The sequence below is a fragment of the Coenobita brevimanus genome, chromosome 5 (genome assembly GCF_032717465.1).
Source record: "Coenobita brevimanus isolate Jiangsu-jjx chromosome 5, ASM3271746v2, whole genome shotgun sequence".
Taxonomy (NCBI): Eukaryota; Metazoa; Arthropoda; class Malacostraca; order Decapoda; family Coenobitidae; genus Coenobita; species Coenobita brevimanus.
In genome coordinates this window covers 4,645,523-4,668,159 of record NC_136958.1, presented here as the reverse complement: position 1 = coordinate 4,668,159, position 22,637 = coordinate 4,645,523, and the positions used below count along the sequence as shown (strand labels likewise).

The window sequence follows — 22,637 nt, the reverse complement described above, 5'->3', positions numbered from 1 at the left end:
TGATGATGATGATGATGATGATGAAGACGATAATGAGGAGGAGAAAGAGGAGGATAGTGATGATGATGTTGATGGTGATGTCTGTAGCGCAGGCCATTATTTGCGACGGCTGAAAGACTGACTAGGAGCGAATGAGGGTGCTTACTCCTGCTTTTTGGCACCACCTCAAGGAAACGAGTAACACACACACACACACACACACACACACACACACACACACACACGCACGCACGCACGCACGCACGCACGCACGCACACACACACACACACACACACACACACACACACACACACACACACACACACACACACACACACACACACACACACACACACACACACACAGAGTTTAGTAAGTGTGGGGGTCAGTTTAGTGGAACATGGTCTCTCTCTCTCTCTCTCTCTCTCTCTCTCTCTCTCTCTCTCTCTCTCTCTCTCTCTCTCTCTCTCTCTCTCTCAGCTAATCCACCTGTCAAAGATGCAGTTTGTTTTGTTTTGTTGTATTTTTAGTGTAATCTTTTCCGCCTTTTTGACTCACTAGTAAATTTTACATTGTAGTATTTTTCTATTTTTTCTTTCTTGTTTTTTTTTCAGCTTTGTGTCAGTATTTTTACAGTTTGAATTCTGAAACCTTATTTTGTAATATTATTTTGAGCTGAAGTTGACGAGAGGCCTTCTCGAAATAGATAGATAGATGGATAGATAGATAGATATATAAAGAGGTAGATAGATGGATAGGTAAATAGGATATAGATAGATAGATGGATAGATGGATAGATAGGTAGATAAGTATAGAGAGAGAGAGAGAGTGAGAGGAGAGAGGGAGGGAGAGAGGTTGAGTACATGTGAGAGCAAGAAAATAGGAGAGGAAACCGATGTGAGAGAGAGAGAGAGAGAGAGAGAGAGAGAGATTGCTTAATGTATCCAAATGTGGGCATAGATTATTCAGTCTCTTCCCTTAGGACCAGCATTCCTCTCTCTCTCTCTCTCTCTCTCTCTCTCTCTCTCTCTCTCTCTCTCTCTCTCTCTCTCTCTCTCGGCGCATACATCATTCTATACATATGTCGTTATGTCTGTCAAGTTTGTCTATTTGTACCTGTAAACCTTTCTACCTACCTTTCTATTCATCTGTCTATCTACCTATCTATCTATCTATGTCTGTCTATCTATCTATCTATCTGTTTTGTCCATCTATCCAGCCATCCGTCATCCTAGCAATGCAGTTTACATACCAATTTGCCTCGACAGACAAAATTTATCATACTCTGTTACGGAATGTCACGCACGGGGGGGAGGGGGCGTATTCAGGGGGTCAGGGGGTAGGGGGGGCATTTTGGGGGGTCATGGGGGACGGCATGGTCAGGGGAGGGGGAGGGGCTTATCCAGGGAGGGGGAGGGGCTTATCCAGGGAAGGGGAGGGGCTTATCCATGGGGGAGGGGTATATCCAGGGAGGGGGGAGCATATCCAGGGGGGAGGAGCATATCCAGGGAGGGGAGGGGTATATTCAGAGGGAGGGAGAGGGGCTTATCCGGGGAGGGGAGGGGCTTATCCAAGGAGGGGAAGGGGTATATTCAGAGGGAGGGGGAGGAGCATATCCAGGGAGGGGAGGGGCATATCCAGGGAGGGGGAGGGGCTTATCCAAGAAGGGGGAGGGGAGGGGCATATTCAAGGAGGGGAGGGGCATATTCAAGGGGGAGGGGCATATTCAAGGGGGAGGGGCATATTCAAGGAGGGGAGGGGCATATTCAAGGGGGAGGGGCATATTCAAGGAGGGGAGGGGCATATTCAAGGGGGAGGGGCATATTCAAGGGGGAGGGGAAGAAGATGTGGAAAATGTGAGTCAGTTTAGCTTTCAGATTCCGCGTCCGCATCCAGGCAGCCTTAGCGGTTTTGTGGCTCATCCCTGCCTACTCCCTGCCTGTCTCCCTCTGCCTACCCTGCCTTTCTCCCTACCCTCTTCCTCTCTCCTGCCCACCATGGCTTTTTACCTACCCTCTGCCTTTCTGCCTACCCTCTGTTTCCTCCTGCCTATCCCATCCTCCCATCTGTTTACCCCTTCCTATCCTCTGCCTACCCCCTGCCTCTGCCCTGTTTCTCTGCCTCCTCTGTCTCTCTCCCTTCCTTCCCCGCAACCTCCCCCCCTACTCTCTCTCTCTCTCTCTCTCTCTCTCTCTCTCTCTCTCTCTCTCTGCCTACCTTCCTAATTCCCTAACCCTCTGCCTCACCCTGCCACTCCCTTGTCTCTCTGCATCACCGTTCTGTCTCTCCTATGCCTGTTTTCCTCCCTATCTTTCTTTCTGTCCCCCTGCCTTCCCTGTCCTCCCCCTCCCTGCGAACCCTCTTTCATACTTACCTCCCTGTCCTGCCTACCTGCTTCCCTACCTGCCTACCTCCCTTCCTACTCCTTTTCCTACTTACCTCCCTTCCTATTCCCTTTCCTACCTACGTCTTGCCCACCAACATCCCTTCTCCCTTTCTTCTCTCTTTCCAACCTACCTCCCTTCCTGCTTTCTTTCCTACCTACCTACCTCCATTCCTGCCTACCTCCCTGCCTGACTGGGCGACTGCCTGACTGACTAGCCGTGCGTCTGTCTGTCTGTCTATCTGTCTGTCTCCGTCTGTTTCTCTCTCCGTTAATTGATGTCTGGTTCAATGTGTGTCTTTCAGCCTGTCTGCTTCCTTGTTCCTTAATCCCTTCATGTCCTTCTGCTTTCTGCTCCTTTGCCTTCCTTCCTTCCTTCCTTCCCTGCTTCATTCCTTCATTCCTTTCTTCTTTCCTTCTTTTTTTCATTCTTTCCTTCCTCCACTCCTTCGTACGCCCTTCCTTCCCTCCATCCTTCCTTTTTCTTCTTCATTCTTTCCCTCCTCCCTTCTCTTCTTTCATACTTCCCTCCTTCCTTCCTCATTCCTTCCCCCTTCCTTCCTTCCTTCCTTCGTGCCACACATCTCTCCTTCCTGCGTTCCTCGTAATCCCCTTCCTCCCTCCCTCCTTCCTCCTTTTTTCCCCCTCTTCGCATACCGCCTCCTTCACCCGCCTCTTCTGCCTGTCTCACTGGCTGCCTGCCTCTCCACTGCCTCCTCTTTGCCTGCCTTCCTGCGTGCCTTTCCACTGCCTCCTGTTTTTCTGCCTTCCTGCCTGCCTCTCTTCTTCCTGCGTTCTTGCCTGTCTGTCTGTCTGTCTCATTCCACCTGCCTGCCTCTTCTATACCTGCCTGTCTCTTCTCTTCCAGCCTTCCTTTTCTCTGTCTGCCTGCCTCTACTCTTCTTGCCTGTCTCTTTTCTTCGTGCCTGCCTCTCGTTTTCCTTCCTGCCTCATCTCTTCCTGCCTGCCGCTTCACTACCTGCCTGCCTCTCTGCCTGCCTGTCTCTCCTATTCCTGCCCGCCTCTCCATTGCTTGCCTGCTTCTTTTCTGCTTGCCTGCCTCTTCTCTGCCTGCCTGCCTCTTCTCTGCCTGCCTGCCTCTTCTCTGCCTGCCTGCCTCTTCTCTTCCTGCCTGTCTCTTCTCTTCCTACCTGCCTCTTGTCTACGTACCTGCCTCTTGTCTACCTTTCTGTCTCTTCTCTACCTGCCTTCCTTTTCTCTACCTGCCTGCCTCTTGTCTACCTGTCTGCTTCTTGTCTACCTGCCTGCCTCTTCTTTACCTGCCTGTCCCTTCTCTATCTGCCTGCTTCTTCTCTGCTTGTCTGCCTCTTCTCTGTCTGCCTGCTTCTTCTCTGCCTGTCTGCCTCTTCTCTAATGCCTGTCACCTTCTCCTCTGCCTAACTGCCTCTCGCTTTTTGCCTCCGTTTTTTCCCCCATTGTCATTTCTTCGACTTCTTCCTGCCTCCCTCTTAATAGCCTGCCTGCCTTCCTGCCTACACTTCTGCCTGCCTTCCTGCCTGCCAACCTTCCTAACTTCATCTGTCCGCCCTTCTCTCTGCCTTCATTCATATGTCTCCGTCCTGCTTGCCTACCTCTCTGCTTTTCTTCCTGCCTCTCTTCCCACCCCTTTGCCTGCCTTCGCTCCAGCTTCCATCTGCCTGTGTGCCTTTCTGTTTGCTTTTCTGTTTGCTCCTTTGCCTACGTCTCTGTCTGCCCCTCTGCTTGTCCCCCTTCCTGCATCTCTACTTGCCCCTCTTCCTGCTTCTATGCCTGCTTCTCTGCTGTCTTCCCCTCTGCTACCTATCTTCCTGCATCTCTGCCCCTCTTCCTACTTCTCTGCCTACCCCTCTTCCTGCATCTCTGCCTCCCCCTCTTCCTGCTTCTCTGCCTTCCCCTCTTCCTGCATCTCAGTGTTGCTTCATAGGAGGCTGTCTGCTCTTTTTCTGCTTTTCTGTGTGTCCCCTTTCGCTCTCTGCTTTTACGAGTTATTTCTTCCTTTACTGCTTGATTACCTGCCTTTATGTCTGCGTCTTTGTCTGCCTACCTACTTACCTACGGTCCTACCTACTGCATACCTGCCTACCTCCCTGTTTGACCTCCTGCCTTTCTCCCTGTCTGCCTGCCTTCCTGTATACTCTCCCGCATGCCTACCTTCCCCCCTGCTTATCTGCTTCCATACCTCTAAGCCTCTCTTCCTTTCCACCATTCGTTCTTCCTTCTTTCCTTCCTTCATTCATTCTTTCTTTCGTATCCTTATGTCTCTCCATCCATCTTTCCTTCCTTATCTTTCCATCCCCCTTCATTCCTTCCTTCCTCCTTCCTTCCATTATTCCTTGTATCTCTGCATCTATCCTTCCTTACTTCCTTCCCTACTTCCTTTTCTTTTTGTCTTTCCGTCTACCCAACTTCCTGTCAGCTCGCCTGCATGCATTCATTCACGGCTGTCTGCTTCTTCGTTTGTCTTCCTGCTTCTCTGCCTCACTTCCTGGATAACTTGCTTCCTTCTGCCTCCCCTCCCTCTCTCCTCCTTCCCTTCCTCCGTCCTTCCCTCCTTGTATCACCTCCTTCCAACCTTCTTCCCTCCCCCTTTTCCTCCTTCCCGCCATGCATCCCTTCCTTCCTCCTTCCTTCCTTCTTTCCTTCCTTCCTTCTTAACGCCCTTCCTCACTCTGACACTCCCCATTTTTCTACCCCCTCCCTCGCTCCCTCTCAACCCTTTCCTTTCTCATTTTCCCCTCCCTCTCTCGCTCCTTCGCTCCCTCGCTTCGTCCCTCCCAACCTCCCTCCTCATCATCCTCCCTTCCATCTCCCTTCTACCTATCTCTCTTTTTCCTGTCTGTCTGTATGTCAGCTCTTCTACCTCCTTTCCACCCTCTCAACCTCGCAGCCTCACTCCTCTTATCTCCCTGACTCTTCCCTCTCTGCCTCCTGTCCTACAGTCCTCCCTACCTCCCTGCATTCTCCCTCCCTGCCTGCCATCCTCCGTACCTCCCCCCAGCCTGTCATCCTCCCTGCATTCTCCCTGCCTCCCATCTTCCCTACTGTCCTCCCTGCCTGCCTTCTCACTGCGTACCATCCTCCCTACTTCGCTACCTTCTCCCTGCCTTTTCTCCCTGCCTGCCTTCTCCCTGCTTGCTAGATTGCCTTTACTTATTTTCCCCCAACTCCCCCCCTCCCCCCGCCGCAGGAAAAGTCATTTACCGGACAATAGACGAAGTTAGTCCATCCATCCACCGGGACCTGTACTCCCCCTTGCCCACTCATTGCCCACTCCTGTCGTCGCTTCTTGCCCACTCATTGCCCACTCCTGTCATCCCTTCTTGCCCACTCATTGCCCACTCCTGTCGTCCCTTCTTGCCCATTCATTGCCCACTCCTGTCATCCCTTCTTGCCCACTCCCTTCTCTCATTACTTCTTGCCCACTTTTTTCGCCAGCTGTTGCCCACTCCATTTATCGCCTCTTGCCCATTCCTTTCACTATCTCATGCCCACTTTTTTTTGTCCACTTTTTTTTCCTGTTCTTGCCCACTCCTGTTTTTATTACTTCTTGCTCACTCGTTTCTCTGCCTCTTGCCCAGTCCTTCTTTCTCAGCCTCTTGCCCACATCTTGCCCACTCTTTTCACCACTTCTTGCCCACTCCTCTCACCACTTCTTGCCCATTCCTTTCACCACTTCTTGCCCACTTTCACCACCACCTCTTGCCCACTCTTTCACTATTTTCACAAGCTCTTGGCCACTCTTGCTTTCACTGACTCCTTTCTTTTCAACAGATCTTACTCTTTCCCTCTGTCTCTGACTCTTACTCTTTCTTTCACTGACTCTTTCTTTCTTTCACTGACTCTTACTCTTTCACTTTTCTTTCTATCTCTAAGTTGCTTTCTTTCAGTTCATCGACTCGCTCAAATTCATTCCCGATGTAACTTTCACCATCTCTCTCTCTCTCTCTCTCTCTCTCTCTCTCTCTCTCTCTCTCTCTCTCTCTCTCTCTCTCTCTTAAAAGCAAATCGTTGTCCCCAAATCAGTCTTTTCCACAAACAGGTATTTTTCTGACCCTCACCTTTATTTCCAAGTCCCGGTAAATATTGCCATTCATTATTCAGTTTTAATATATGCATTTTATTCATTGATCTGTGTATTATTGGATTTATATTGTACTGCATGTCAAAACAAGGTGTGGTAGTGTGTGGTGTGGCAGTGTGAGGTATGGTAGTGTGTGGTTTAACGGTGTAAGGTGGGGTAGTGTGGGAATTAGCGGTATAAGGTGGGGTAGTGTGTGGTTTAGCAGTGTGAGGTGTGGTAGTGTGAGGTGTGGCAGTGTGAGTTGTGGTAGTGTGAGGTGTGGCAGTGTGAGTTGTGGTAGTGTGAGGTGTGGCAGTGTGAGTTGTGGTAGTGTGAGGTATGGCAGTGTGTGGTTTAGGGTGTAAGGTGGGGTAGGGTTTGGTTTGGTAGTGTGAGGTTTAGTAGTGAGAAGTGTGATAGTGTGAGATGTGGCGGTGTGTGGTGTGGCAGTGTGTGGTGTGGCAGTGTGTGGTGTGACAGTGTGTGGTGTGGCAGTGTGAGATGTAGCAATGTGATGTCCCAGTATGAGGTGTTTGGGAATCTTGCACCCTTCCTCCTCATCCTCCACAGTGTCCTATTCAACGCCCCGGAGGATGTAAAGACCAATAGCCCTCTTTTCCCTGCGTCTTACACGATGGAAAAATTGACAATGGAACACAGTAAGTCGTTTCTGTTTCCACTGAGCATCCAGTAATTTTATCGCGTCCTGTGTCGTTAGCTCATATCTAGAGGGGAAAAAGTGATGATGGTGATGATGGTGGTGATAATGATGATGATGATGATTCGTGTCTTTGATGTGGCTTCTGTTTTGTCCTTAACTTGTTCCGACTAAGACTTATGGACGTGAGAATGAAGAAAGATTGGAGTCATTTACATATCACCCTCTAAGTGTAAATTCAGTCTTTGTGGCTAGAAGTGATACTCTCTTTGCAGCGTCCATTTTCAGTGAGAGAATTAATTGTTATGTTTGTCATCTCGTGTGTGTCATCTGGGCCTCTGTGTGTGTGTGTGTGTGTGTGTGTGTGTGTGTGTGTGTGTGTGTGTGTGTGTGTGTGTGTGTGATCTAGCCCTGTGTGTGTCTGTGTATGTGTCATCAGGTCCTGTACGTCGATTAATGGACATGGACGTGGGAATGGCAGATAATTGAAGGACTCATTCTCTTGCTAGCGTTCGTATTTTTTGTCTCTCTCTTTGATGATTTAGTATTTCATGTGTCTGGCTTGTATTGTCTAGGCCTCTGGGGTGCAGGAGACTCCCTTGACCCCTCTTCCAACCAGGCCATTTCCGCATATGACACGATACTTTCTTCCTGTGACACGACACTGCTTATGACACGACTACATGACACGCCACTCTCTGCCTATGACACGACACTCCCTGCATATGACACGTCGTTGTTCTCTAATGGTAATTATTAATGCGAACTCTGTCGTTTTTTAAAAGAGGCGAATGTGGTACCTTCCTCTGTTATAAAAAAGAAAAAAAGAAAAGAAAAAACGTTCCTCACTTCACAAACGTTCTTCAGCTCCTTCCTTATCCCCGGAAAGGAGGATGGTGGACTGCAGGAGAAAGGCAAGTTAATCCTTTACCCCACCCGCCTCATGTGTCAAAATAATGAGCATGGAATTTCAGTTACAACATTTACATCAACAAAAACACATTAGTACCGCACATGCAGGTAACACACGGAGCCTTGCTTGTTTAATGTGTGTGTGTGTGTGTGTGTGTGTGTGTGTGTGTGTGTGTGTGTGTTCCTCGGGGGTTTCACACACGTTCTCAGCGGGTTTCTGTTTACCGTGTGGTTTCCCCCGGCCACTTGTTCATGTGCTCTTGCCTTTACTGCTCACGGCAAAATGCGCTTACCTTTACCTGTGCTTACCTGAGGCGTTATTAAGTCCCACCTGTGATTTAGGACTTGCAGGTGGCGCCGAATGTTTGTGTGCTTGTTTTTTTGTTTTGATTGGTTGGTTGGTTGGTTGGTTCGTTGTTTGTTTTTTTGTCGTTTGTGTGGTTGTGTTTTGTCGTTTGTTTGTTTGTTTTTTCGTTTTGCACTTGCTTATTTGTTTTTTTTTTCTTACTGCCACCAACGTCGATATAAGATGATCACAGCCCAGTCCTATTTTACCCCCTTCAGGTGTCAGGTGCAGGTGTAAGGTGCCAATTAATGCTAGGTTACGTAGGTCCTGTGTGTTTAAGGGAGAGGGACGCCTTCATGTGGTGGCACTGAGGTAAGGGGGGGACGCCACTGCCAGGTTATACAAGGGTCCTCAATTCTACTCCCTCTTCCAAAAATTGAATTGCAGGAAAAGGGAAACTTCAGCCTGCAGTCCACTGGGTTCACCTCCAAATGAACCTTACAACACACACACACACACACACACACACACACACACACACACACACACAGATCAGGTTAATGTATTTTTAGATCCGCCACTCTGCATCCCCTGGCGGTGTTGGTGGTGATGGTGATGCTGGAGAGTGATGATGATGGTGACTGGTGTGAAGGGTGGTGATAGTGATGGATGGTGATGAGGGAGGGTGGTAGTGGACGGTGGTGATGGTGATGTTGGAGAATGATGATGATGGTGACTGGTGTGAAGGGTGGTGATAGTGATGGATGGTGATGAGGGAGGGTGGTGGTGGACGGTGGTGGTGGTGGTGGTGTATGTAGTGGTTGTGGTGGTGGTGGGGGGTGGTGATAGTGATGGTTGATGGTATTGGTGTATGTAGCGGTTGTGGTGGTGGTGATGGGGTGGTGATAGTGATGGTTGATGGTGGTGATGAGTGATGCTGAATGGTGAATGTGAAAATTGGTGATGTAGCATTCGTAAGGGGTGACAATAAATGATGATGGTAATGATGTTCGTAGTAGTAGTAGTAGTAGTAGCAGCAGCAGTAGTAGTAGCATTAGTGATAGTAGTAGTAGTAATGACAGCAGGAGTAGTGAGTGTATGTGTATCAAATAGAGCTACACTTACACCCCTCCTACACCCCAAACCCACACCAGCAGCACTACCAAAATTACACTTTAATCCCAGCATCAACACATGACCCCTCGCCCTTTAAAAATCCATCTATCGGTTTATATAGTGGAGGAGGAGGAGGGGGGAGCGAGGACCCCCCCAAATGTATATGTTTACTTCACTACAGGGGCCTCTCTCTCTCTCTCTCTCTCTCTCTCTCTCTCTCTCGTGGACTGTATTAAGTCGTCTGGAGGTGGAAAGAATATTATTTTTAAAAGACACTGTAGTGTTGAAAGAGATCGTATGTATGATTGGTGAAACTGTGTGTGTGTGTGTGTGTGTGTGTGTGTGTGTGTGTGTGTGTGTGTGTGTGTGTGTGTGTGTGTGTCTGTCTGTCTGTCTGTCTCAAAATCTGGTCACAGGCATAACGACTCGTCCCCTAAGGCCCTGTAATCCTCTTACGTGCCGCAGTTACTCTCATGTCACCACTTTGACATTAACACCCACCGTCCACACCAAGTACATGCCAGAGGTGTTTCATCCAGGACTGGCGCATTGTTATGAGCTGTGTGTGTGTGTGTGTATGTGTGTGTGTGTGTGTGTGTGTGTGTGTGTGTGTGTGTGTGTGTGTGTGTGTGTGTTTTAATGTCATGGTACCGTTGGAAAGGTGTCATTTGTGTTTATCATTTTGTGTGACGGGGCGCCTTTTGTGACGCTGGGTGCAATTATGTCACGGGCGTCACACTGTTACGCTCTCGTTGTGCCTGCGTCCGTCACAGTGCTGGCCTGGTGGTGTTTATTGTTTATATATATCATTGAAGTAAACATTTTTTTGAATATTAAATTGTTCCCATTATGATAAGGATTAATCTAAACCTTCTTCCTCCACTTCCTCGTATTCTTCTTCTTCTTCTTCCTCCTCCTCCTCCTCCTCCTCCCCCCCTGGCGTGCCTTTGCTGTGAGTAAAAGCAATTTGTGTTTGGAAAATTTGCATTATAAACCTGGATGCTGGCGATAGGTTAAGCCCATTATGGAGGGGGAGGGGCTTCTGTCCTCCCCTCCCCTCCATTCCTCCATAACCCCTTCGTTCCCTACCTCCCTCACTCCCTTCCATCTCTTCGTTTTTTAGTCTTTCTGTATTGAGAGGGACGCCTTCAAGTGGTGGCACTGATATGGCTGGGTGGTGGAGCTGCCCGGGTTACGCAGACGTCCCTCAGTCCCCTCCCTATCCCCTGACAGGAGGATGTACCACTACTACTACTACTACAACTACTAAAGTGCATGTGCGGTGATGTCTTTCATATTTCCCTCTTCCTGCCTCTAGACAAATATTTCCATGTAGGGGAAACTCTTTGAACTATACCCATTTTACTTTAACTCGATCTGAAATTGCCATCTCTCCATCTTGAATCCTGATAAACACTAAAATATGGTACTAGTCACGAAGAAGTGCCGTGGAAAGGACGTAGAGCCGTAGCACTGTCTTTCTGCCACTGAGTTAGGTGAAGTAAGCTACAAAAGGATGAGAATCTGGGCCAAGTTAACGTGAAAGGAGTATAGTGGTGGATAGGTATAGCTTTCCCAGACCACTGTAAAACTGTTCCTTAGAATATACTAGCAACATAAGCCCGACTTAGGCGATATATTAACTTAGGCTGTGTGGATATTGGTTTAAAGTTGATATACCTTGTCCTCCGGGAACCCACCCATCCACTCCTAAGCTCCGAATGCAGGATTACTTGTCAAGATTACACACACACACACACACACACACACACACACACACACACACACACACACACACACACACACACACACACACACACACACACAACACCCCCTAACACAACACAACACAACACAACACCACACCACACCACACCCCATCACCCCCTAACACAACACAACACAACACACCCCATATCACCTCCCTCCCACACACACACACCACCACATCCCCCCCACACACACCACCACAACACCCACCCACCTGTCTATGGATATACAGCAGAGGTGGAGGATGGACACTGTGGAGAAATACACGTCCATGGAGTTCCACAGATCACACATGACAGGACCAAAGAGCCACGTGTCTGTCAGCTGAACACTGGCATTGAACACCATCGCCATCAGAGCCACCAGCATGTCAGCCAGGGCCATCGACACCACGAAGTAGTTGGTGATGACGCGTAGTTTGTGGTACCTGTGTGGTGAGAGGGTGGTGATTAGTGGTGAGGGTATGCTGGTGGTGATGATCGGGGAGGCTGTGCGGGTGGTGATGAGTGGGGAGAGGGGTGTGTGATAGAGGGTGGTGGTGAGAGGGTGGTGATTAGTTGTGGGTGGTGATGAGTGGGGAGGGTGTGGGGGTGGTGATTAGTGGTGGGTGGTGATGAGTGGGGAGGGTGTGGGGGTGGTGATGAGTGGTGGGTGGTAATGAGTGGGGAGGGTGTGGGGGTGGTGATGAGTGGGGAGGGAGAGTGGACGGTGATAGTGGTGGTGATTGATGATGGTGATGGTAGTGGTTATGATGACAAATGATGATGATTAATAGCTGTATAGTAAAAATTCCTTAATAATATGGACATTAAATTAACTACATACATCTTAGTGAAAAAATATTGACAGTAATTTGAGCACCAGCAATATCAGTACAAATGATTTAGTCTCCTCTCAGTACATTATCCTTTTATGAATGATTTTACTTGTGGCTAATTCCTGCTGCATCCAGACGATTTTACTCAGCTTGGGAGAGGCCTCTGGTGGTGGAGGAGTTGATGGAGGCTGCATGTAACCCCTCCAGTTCCAAAAATCCATCCAGAATTAGCGAGAATAAAATAGAAGTGAAAATTCGACACTATGTTCACTTTAACTGGGCGTAAAATTGGCGTCTCTCCCTAAGTAGACTCACGCTAGGGTATGATGCTAGTCACGAAGAAGTGCTATGGAGAGGATTAGTGTCTCAGTATACTAACGCCGGAATTGGTGCTAGTCACGAAGAAGTGCTATGGGAAGGATGTAGAGCCGCAGTATAATAGTTCTTGAAATTGTTGCTAATCACGAAGAAGTGCTATGGAAAGGTTGTAGAGCCGCAGTTTAGTAGCACTAGAATGTGATGCTAGTCGCGAAGCAGTGCTATGGAAAGGTCGTAGAGCTGCAGTATACTAGCACTACAGTATTTCGCCAGTCACGAAGAAGTGCTAGGGAGAGGATGTAGAGCCGCAGCATTGTCCTGTTCATTCTACAGGAAATAAGCTACAAATGGACGAAAATCTGAGCCAAGTAGAAGTGAATGGAGTGTAGAATCACTGAATAATAAGTAGTATTCTCTCCCCCTCTCTGTTTAATCTGGTCATTGATATTCTCTGAGTTTGTTTGTATATTAAAACTCTTTGCTATAAATCTGCATAATCCCGTTACCCTCCCCCCCTTGTGTTTGACCTTCCTCTCTCTCTCTCTTTCTCTCAGTCCTCATCCCACTTCCCTCCTCTGCAGTTCTCTCCTCTTTCCCTCCCCCCCTTCTCCCTCCTCTTCTTTTCTTTCCACTTCCCTCCTCTCAGCCTCTCCACTCCCTCTCTGCCCTCCTCCGCCTCTACTCTCCTCCCTTTCCCCTTTACCCTTCTCTCCCCCTCTTTCCCCTTTACCCTTCTCTCCCCCTCTTTCCCCTTTACCCTTCTCTCCCCCTCTTTCCCCTTTACCCTTCTATCCCCCTCTTTCCCCTTTACTCTTCTCTCCCCCTCTTTCCCTCCTTCCCCTTTACCCTCCCCTCTCCCTCGCTCCCCTTCCGCTTCACTCCCCCTCTTTTCCCCCTCCCCTTTCCCCTTCTCTCTCCCCCCTCCCTCTCCCCCTTCCCTCACTATCCCAACATTTTCTCCATCCTCTCCTTCACGGATGAAAAAGAAAACTTACAAGAATGTCCTTCAGAAAGTTTAAGAAGTAACAGTGTGGGGTGAGAAGGCTCGGAGTCGCCTTTAGGACCTCACCTCCACCCGCTGCCAGAGAGAGAGAGAGAGAGAGAGAGAGAGAGGGAGAGAGAACCCAACATGTCAGGGTGTAATGTGCATAATCTTGTGGGCTCCTGGCCTTTGGTTCCTTCTTTCTTACATAAAAAAAAAATCGCCAAGGAGGAGGTGTAACGAAGCTTCCAGTACCACCTGCAATACTATATTCATTAATTAATTTATACATTTATCTATTTTGGGACCAAACGTTTTATTGATTTATTTTGGGACCAAACGTAGCCCATATATTATCAGGTTGACTTGATGATGATGAGGATGAGGATAATGATAGTTATAATAATCTTTACGAATTTGACGTAATTGATAATAATAATAATATTAATAATAACAATAATAATAATAACAATAATAATAATAACTGTGCTGATGTTAATGTTATCCATAATGATGATCATAAGGAGGACAATAATTAGGGTATTGATGATGATGATGAGAATGGTGTTGATGATGATTGCGATGATGATGGTGATAATGATTGCGATGACGATGATGATAATAATGATTGCGATGATGATAATGATTGTGACGACGATGATGATAATGATTGCGATGATGATAATGAGTGTGACGACGATGATGATAATGATTGCGATGATGATGATGATGATGATGGTGGTGCAATAAGCGAATCTTTGATGGTGGGAAAAAAAAAAAAATGATTCTCTTTGTAGTGTGGTGCCGTGGGAGTCTCACTTGATTCTGTGTATCCCAAGTGTACTGGGGGGTGTAGTGGAGGATTCTGTGTATTGCATTCTTTATACAGTGTTGCATTTGAGTTGCAATGGTGTCAAAGTTGCAAGGGTGTATTTTTATTTTTATTTGTATTTCTTGTTGCATGTTTAAGTTTCGTTTATTTTGGTGTAGAAGTTGCAATGGTGTTTTTTTTGTTATGTGTATTTATGTTTCGTGTTGCATGTTTTAGTTTGATTTATTCTCGTTAATATTGTATAGGATTGGTCATATATTGCGCCCCCCAGGCCTGAAATAGCCCTTGTGTGGTTCATGGACGGCTCCTTGGCTAGTGCATGATATTATAGGTCATTTTTTCTTACCTGGCGAAGACCCCTACCTAATCAGCTCAGGTAATTGCCAGGTATCTCAGTTAATCGCCAGGTATCAGGTAATTGCCAGGTATCTCAGGTAATCGCCAGGTATCTCAGGTAATTGCCAGGTATCTCAGTTAATTGCCAGGTATCAGGTAATTGCCAGGTATCTCAGTTAATTGCCAGATATCAGTTAATTGCCAGGTATCTCAGGTAATTGCCAGGTATCTCAATTAATTGCCAGGTATCAGTTAATTGCCAGGTATCTCAGTTAATTGCCAGGTATCTCAGTTAATTGCCAGGTATCTCAGGTAATCGCCAGGTATCTCAGGTAATTACCAGGTATCTTAGTTAATTGCCAGGAATCTCAGTTAATCGCCAGGTATCCCAGGTAATTACCAGGTATCTCAGGTAATTGGCAGGTATCTTAGTTAATTGCCAGGTATCCCAGGTAATCGCCAGGTATCCCAGGTAATCGCCAGGTATCAGGTAATTGCCAGGTATCTCAGTTAATTGCCAGGTATCAGGTAATTGCCAGGTATCTCAGTTAATTGCCAGATATCAGTTAATTGCCAGGTATCAGGTAATTGCCAGGTATCTCAATTAATTACCAGGTATCAGTTAATTGCCAGGTATCTCAGTTAATTGCCAGGTATCTCAGGTAATCGCCAGGTATCTCAGGTAATTACCAGGTATCTTAGTTAATTGCCAGGAATCTCAGTTAATCGCCAGGTATCCCAGGTAATTACCAGGTATCTCAGGTAATTGGCAGGTATCTTAGTTAATTGCCAGGAATCTCAGTTAATCGCCAGGTATCCCAGGTAATCGCCAGGTATCAGGTAATTGCCAGGTATCTCAGTTAATTGCCAGGTATCAGGTAATTGCCAGGTATCTCAGTTAATTGCCAGATATCAGTTAATTGCCAGGTATCAGGTAATTGCCAGGTATCTCAATTAATTACCAGGTATCAGTTAATTTCCAGGTATCTCAGTTGATTGCCAGGTATCTCAGGTAATCGCCAGGTATCTCAGGTAATTACCAGGTATCTTAGTTAATTGCCAGGAATCTCAGTTAATCGCCAGGTATCCCAGGTAATTACCAGGTATCTCAGGTAATTGGCAGGTATCTTATTTAATTGCCAGGAATCTCAGTTAATCGCCAGGTATCCCAGGTAATCGCCAGGTATCTCAGGTAATTGCCAGGTGTAGTCACAAGGAAGGACTAAGTTGACTACACTCCGTTCTCTTTTAATTAGCCAAAAAAAACTTGCCATCTCTCCATCTTGAGTGCTGAGTTGTAGAAAGGGATTAATGCTAGATTGTGGTGCTAGTCACGAAGAAGTGCTATTAAAAGGCTGGCAGAACTGTAGTATGGTGACACTGAGCTAAGGGAAATAGGCTGAAAAGGGACGAAATCTCTGACAAGTACACACACACACACACACACACACACACACACTCCATAAACCGGACCTCCCTACAATCCGGTTTATGCCTCTGTTTTCCGGACTAATGAAGTTTTATCGTCGTAAACAGCGGGGTGATGAACGCGTCTCCCACGGTCAGTCCGGTATAACGAGGGGTGGGGGGAAAGGGGGTTCATTTTAGGGATTCCTGTAGGTGGTAATTTTCGGGTTGTTCATTTTAAGTACTCTGATTTAAAGAAGGTAAATTAAGGGGTATCTTGAAGAATTCCGGTTTAAAGGGGTTAATTTTAAGGATGCTGGTTTTAAGTTGTCCGGTATATCGAGGGTTGGGGATAGGGGGTCGTTTTAGGGATTCCCGTGTAAAGGTGTTGATTTTAGGGGTAGTGATTTTAAGTCCTCCTCCTCCTCCTCCTCCTCCTCCTTATTGACCACCCCTGCAGTCATCACTTACTGACGTTACCCCTCACTGGAAGGGGCATCCATTAAACTAGCCTACTGGGCCAAATTCAATTCATTCCCTGTCCTTCCTTCCCTTTCCCTCTCTCCTTCCTTCCCTTTCCCTTTCTCCTTCCTTCCCTTTCCCTCTCTCCTTCCCTCCCTCTCCCTCTTTCCCCCCTTCCCTTTCCCTCTCCTCCTTCTCCTTTCCGTCCTTCTTATTCGCCGGTTGGAAGGGATTAAGGGAGTGGATAATTCGCCGGTTGGAAGGGGTTAAGGGAGAGTATGACGGGGTTAAGGGAGTGGATAATTCGCCGGTTGGAAGGGGTTAAGGGAGAGTATGACGGGGTTAAGGGAGTGGATAATTCGCCGGTTGGAAGGGGTTAAGAGAGAGTATGACGGGGTTAAGGGAGTGGATAATTCGCCGGTTGGAAGGGGTTAAGGGAGTCTGGTGGATTATTCGCCGATTGAAAGGGGTTAAGGGAGTGCATGAAGGGGTTAAGAGAGTAGATTATTGGATTATTCGCCGGTTGGAAGGGGTTAAGGGAGTGGATAATTCGCCGGTTGTAAGGGATGAAGGGAGTGGATAATTCGCCGGTTGTAAGGGGTTAAGGGAGTGCAGTGGCCTATGGATGCGGGGTTAAGGGGTACATTTTTCCTCCCTTAACCCCTTTTCTTCCGCCATTAAAGGAGGGCGCTAAGACACTCATTCTCCTAAGACATTTTTGAGAGAGGCCCGTCTTTACTGTCTTTCTCGATCCCTCGCTCCACTCTCTTCACTCTCCTCTTTCCTCTCTCTTCTCCTCCTCTCTTTCTCTCTTCTTTTTTTTCTTTCTTTTCTCCTCCTTTTGTTCTTTCTTTTCTCCTCCTCTCTTGCTCTTCTCCTCTCTTTTTCTTTCTTCTCCTCCTCTCTCTCTCTCTTTCTGTCTCTCCTCGTCCCTTTCTCTCTCTTCTCCTCTCTTTTTTCTCTCTGGCACACTCTTCGCTTGTCTTTGGTACTTTTATGGAGAGTTTGTCTTTTTCTCTCTCGGCCTCTCGTCTCACCTTCCTCTCTCTCTCTCTCTCTCTCTCTCTCTCTCACACACACACACACACACACACACACACACACACACACACACACACACACACACACACACACACACACACACACACACACACACACACACACATTACTCCCCCTTCCTGTAACTTCTACCCCTAAATTTTCTCCCCTCATTCCCCTTCCTCTCCTCCACCCCTCATAGGGAGAGGGGAGGGGAGTGAAGGGGAAGAGGGAGAAAGGGAGGGGGAGGGGAGAGAGGAATGGTGGGAGTGAAGAGAGAGAAAGGAAGGGGAGATAGGAGGAAGAGAGGGGATTAGCAGAGATGGAGGATATTGAGGGGGAGAGGGGAGGGAGAAAGGGAGAGGGAAGGAGGGAGGAGGAGAGAGGAAGGGAGGTGAAGATGGAGGGGGGATGAGGAGACGGAGGGAGGGATGAGGAGGCGGAGGGGGGGGAGTAGAGAAGGATGGGAAGGAACAAGGTAACCCCAGGAGGGAAGGAGGAAGGAGTGGTGAGAAGGAGGGGAAGGGGGAAGAAGGGAGGAGTGAAAGAAATGAAGGTGGAAATGGAAAGAAGGAAGGAGGAGGCGAGGAGATGAAACTAAAAGGAAGGAAAGAATTAAAGAGATGAGGAGAAGGAAGGTGAAGGAGGAAGGGATGGAGAAGGGAAGAGAAGGAGTAATGGAGGAAGGAGGGGAGGGGGGAGAGGAGGAGTGAGGAAGAGAGGGATGGAAGGGATGAGGAAGGGGGGAGAATAGGGTGATAAGGGATGAGGAAGAGGAGGAGGTGAGGAGGTAAAGGAGGAATGAGGAGAAGGAAGAGGTTAAGGACATGAGGAAGGGGGAGGGAAGAAGGTAGGGGTGGTGAGGGGTGAGGGGGAAGGGGGGTGGGGGAGGTAAGGGGGTAGGGGAGGGGAGGGGAGGGGTGAGGGGGGGAGGGGAAGGTGAGGGGGCTCCAGGGAGTCTGTGAAGCTTATCTTTATGTCTCTGTCTTTTGCTTACTGCCCTCTCCTTTATCTTGCCTTCAGTTCCTCTCCTTCCTTCTCATCCTTCCTTCCTTCCTTCATTCATTCATTCATTCATTCATTTTCTCCTTTCTTTCTTCCCTCCTTCCTTCCTTCGTTCCCTCCTTCCTTCCTTCCTTCCTTCCTCCCTCCCTCCCTTCCTTCCTTCCTCCCTTCCTCCCTCCCTCCCTCCCTCCCTCCCTCCCTTCCTTCCTTCCTTCCTTCCTCCAATGTATGAATAAAATCGTCTGGAGGCAGCAAGAAAATAAACAGGTCATCGTAGGGAAAGGGCTTAAGCATTTATATATACATAAAAAAATACTGAGTCCATTTATAAATATCAAAGCCAAATTATCTTTAGTCTGTTCACTCTAACTTGGCCTAAAATTGCCGTCTCGCCATCCTGAGTGCTGAGTTGTAACAAGAGATTAGCACTAGGAATGTGGTGCTAGTCACGAAGAAGTGCTGTGGAGAGGCTATGGAACCTTAGCATTGTCTTTCTCCGCCACTGAGCTACGTGAAATAAGCTGCGAAAGGACGAAAATCTGGGCCAAGTTAAAGTGAAAGGAGTATAGGAAGTATCGGAAGGTCTGTGTATCTGTGTAACTATGCAGTGTAGTTTGTTTATTGTACTCATTTTCCTTCAGTCATTCATTCTTTATTTCATTCATTCAGTCAGTCATTCTTTCATTCAGTCATTCTTTGTTTCATTCATTCTTTGTTTCATTTATTCATTCATGTTTCGTTCATGCATTTATTCATTTATTCAATCATTTATTTATTCATTTATTCATTCATTCATTCATTCATTCATTTATTCATATATTCATTCATTCCTTTCATTCATTCTTCCCTCCGTCCTATCTCTGTCCTTGCCTCACTGCATTCCACCAATCTCCCCTCTCTCTCTCTCTCACTCACTCTCTCTCGCTCACTCTCTTCTCATTCTAATTCTGTCAACTCTCTTGGGGCTTCCGACAGACAGACAGACGTACAGCTTTGTTATGACTGATGACTCTCTCTCTCTCTCTCTCTCTCTCTCTCTCTCTCTCTCTCTCTCTCTCTCTCTCTCTCTCTCTCTCTCTCTCTCTCTCTCTCTCTCTCTCTCTCTCTCTCTCAATATCTGTCTGCCTACCTACCCATACATCAATATATATATATGCCTACCTATATTTTCTCTGTATACTTGTCTGTTTATATATTACCTATCTATCGATCTATCTAATTATCTCTATCTATATATATCTGACTTCATTTCTGTCTGTCAGTCTATCTATCTTATCTATCTATCTGTCTATCTATCTTTATCTGTCTCTCGTTTTATCTTTTTCTCCCTTCCTTCTTTCCCCATCGATACTATCCTATTCTTCATTTCTTGTATCTCATTTATTTCATTTTTCTTTTTGTATTCTTTGTCTCCTTCGTTCGTTCCTTCCTTCCTTCCTCCCTTCTTCCATGCGTCACTGAGCCCTTCTTCCCCATCCTTCTTTCCTCTCCATTTTTCTTTCCCCTCCTTCTCTCCCCGTTTCCTTCCTTCTTTCCTTCCTTCATCCTTCCCACCCTTTTCCCCTCCATTCGTCCCTCAGTCCCTCCCTCTCACCCTCCCTCCCTTCCTCCTTCCTTCCTTTCCACCCTTCCTCCCTCCCGCCCTCCCTCCCTCCCTCTGTTTGCCTTCCTGAGCCCCTCTTCTGTTTCTTTCTCTCCTTTTCTTTCCGGTCCACTTGCCCTCCCCACTCGAGAGAGAGAGAGAGAGAGAGAGAGAGAGAGAGAGAGAGAGAGAGAGAGAGAGAGATTTCCTTCCGCCTCATTTTCATCCCTTATACAAAGTGAGAATAGGTACACACACACACACACACACACACACACACACACACACACACACACACACACACACACACACACACACACACACACACACACACAGCTTCCTTCCCCTTCTTATCTCCAAGAAAAAGATAAGAAAATAAAAATCATCCAAAGTCATCCCTGCCATTCAAGACGCGTAGAAGACGTGTATTGCTGTACCACGGAGAAATGGCGCTGAGTGCTTATTGTTAGGGGCCCCGGTCGATTGGTTGATGATGATGATAATGATGATGGATTCCTTTCCCTCACTACTTCCTCACCTTTCTCTATCAACATCATCATCATCATCATCATCATTATTATTTTCTTTTTCACCTCCTCATTCTCTTCCGTCCTTTATCCATTCTTCACCTCATTTTTCCAGTTCCTCTTCTTCTTCGTGTTCTTCCTCCTCCTCCTCCCCCTCCTTCTCCTCCTCCTCCTCCTCCTCCTCCTCCTCCTCCTCCTCCCTCACTTTCGATCTGTGATAGGCTGTGGATCACTGAGGGTCCCTGTTAGTCAAGTGACCACCATCGGGATTTTTTTAATGTACCAGGGGTCACTGCTTCAGGAGGAAACTTGTGTAATTGTCCCACATGGGAGAGTTCCATGTCTCAGTGGATTGAACGGAGCTAGGGCCTGATTGACTGCTGCCTACCTCAAAAGCGCCAGGCAAGGCTGCCGCGCCACCCCTAAACAACCACATTGTGCAGTTTGTAGTTTCCACGTTATGTCCACAGACTTCCCATAAACTCAATGTACCGGTTTATAATGTCATGCTGTAACTATTATTTTATTTATTTACTTTCTCTTTCAGGTTACTCAGTCGGGTAGCTTATAGACAAAGTATTATAGAATGTGACTTTTCCTTTCCAGTTTTTCCTATGAAATTTCCATGTCAGTTTTTCCATGCTGCATGGTGTTTTTTCTCGCTTTTTCCTGGAGGGTTTGGTGGTGGGGGGAGCCTTCTTGCCATACTATCCTTATCCTTCAGCATGTAGAGTTAGATCTTGTAGTCATAGTTTTCTCTGTAACAAGCAGCCTCGAAAGGACCATAGGGTCTGTTGCTGTTTGCTTTCCTATGTAATCCTCCTCCTCCTCCTCCTCTTCCTCCGCCATCACCCACCCCATCTTCTCCCTAATTTACTTCCCTTACCTCCTGCCTCTTCCATCTCTTAGTACTCCTCTCTCCTCCTCCTCCTCCTCCGCCATCACCCACCCCATCTTCTCCCTAATTTACTTCCCTTACCTCCTGCCTCTTCCATCTCTTAGTACTCCTCTCTCCTCCTCCTCCTCCTCCTCCTCCTCCTCCTCCATATCTTTCGCTCTTCCATACCCCCTACTCTTCACACCCATACCTCTCTCTCTCTCTCTCTCTCTCTCTCTCTCTCTCTCTCTCTCTCTCTCTCTCTCTCTCTCTCTCTCTCATACCTTTCCATCCTTAGTCCCATCCCCTCCATTATCTCCCTCCCCCAACGTCTCTTGTCTCCCTCCTCCCTCTCATTCTCACGCCCTCCCCCTCCCCTTCTCTACCCTACCCCTTCATATCCTCCCTCCCTCTTCCTCCCTTTCCTTCTCGCCTCACTCTCACCTCCCTCCCCCTTCTCCTTCCCCTCCAACTCACACCCCACCTTTCTCTCCCCTCCGTCTCCTCACCCCTCCGTTATCTCCCCTTACTTCTTCCTCCTCCCTTTCCCTCCTCACCTCTTCCACCCCACACCCTCTTTCTCTCACCCCTTCCTCCCCACTCATCAAATACCTCCCTCCCCCTTCATCCAGCTCTCTTTCTCTCCCTCCCTCCGCCCTTCTCGTCCATTACCTTCCTCCCCAACTTCCCCTTCTTTCCCTCTTTCCACCCCACACACTTTCTCCCTTCATCCTCCCCTCTCTTCCATTTCCTCCCTCCCCAACTTTCCCCCACCCCCTCCCCTTACCCCCACCTTCCTCCCCTTATCTCTCCCTCCCTCCTCCCCGCTACTCCATTATCACCCCCTGCTTCCCCCACCTTCCCCACCCCCACCCCCACCACAGAACAGCACTACAGGGCGGTGTTAAAGGTGATACCCTGTGCAGCAGCCTTTGTGTTGCTCGACCCTGCCCCACCTTGCGTATACCACCCCCACCTTGCGTATACCACCCCCACCTTGCGTATACCCCCACTTTGCGTATTCCCCCCACTTTGCGTATACTACCCCCACTTTGCGTATATCACCCCCCTCTTGCGTATACCACACCCACCTTGCTTATACTGCACCTGTTCCGCATGTCACACCTTTCTCACCTTGCGTATACCGAGTCTGCTTTTGCGTATACTCACTTGATACGCCTTTTAAGCATTTCCTGTCTTGATTCTTACGCTCCTTAAGGCTTCTCTTACGCAGCACCTTACGCAGGTCTTTATTCTTACGCTTTCTTAGTCTGGAGGTGGAAGATGAG

At 47.8% G+C, this 22,637-nt stretch overlaps 1 protein-coding gene across 1 annotated transcript in view; it reads right to left on the bottom strand.

The window, feature by feature from the left end:
• Positions 1-22,637, bottom strand: part of LOC145397521 (octopamine receptor beta-2R-like) — a 141,732-nt gene that overhangs the window by 92,039 nt on the left and 27,056 nt on the right. The window contains exon 2 of the mRNA XM_080270594.1: positions 11,380-11,592. Within this exon, the coding sequence (XP_080126720.1) occupies positions 11,380-11,592 (213 nt within the window). The remainder of the gene's footprint in view (positions 1-11,379; positions 11,593-22,637) is intronic.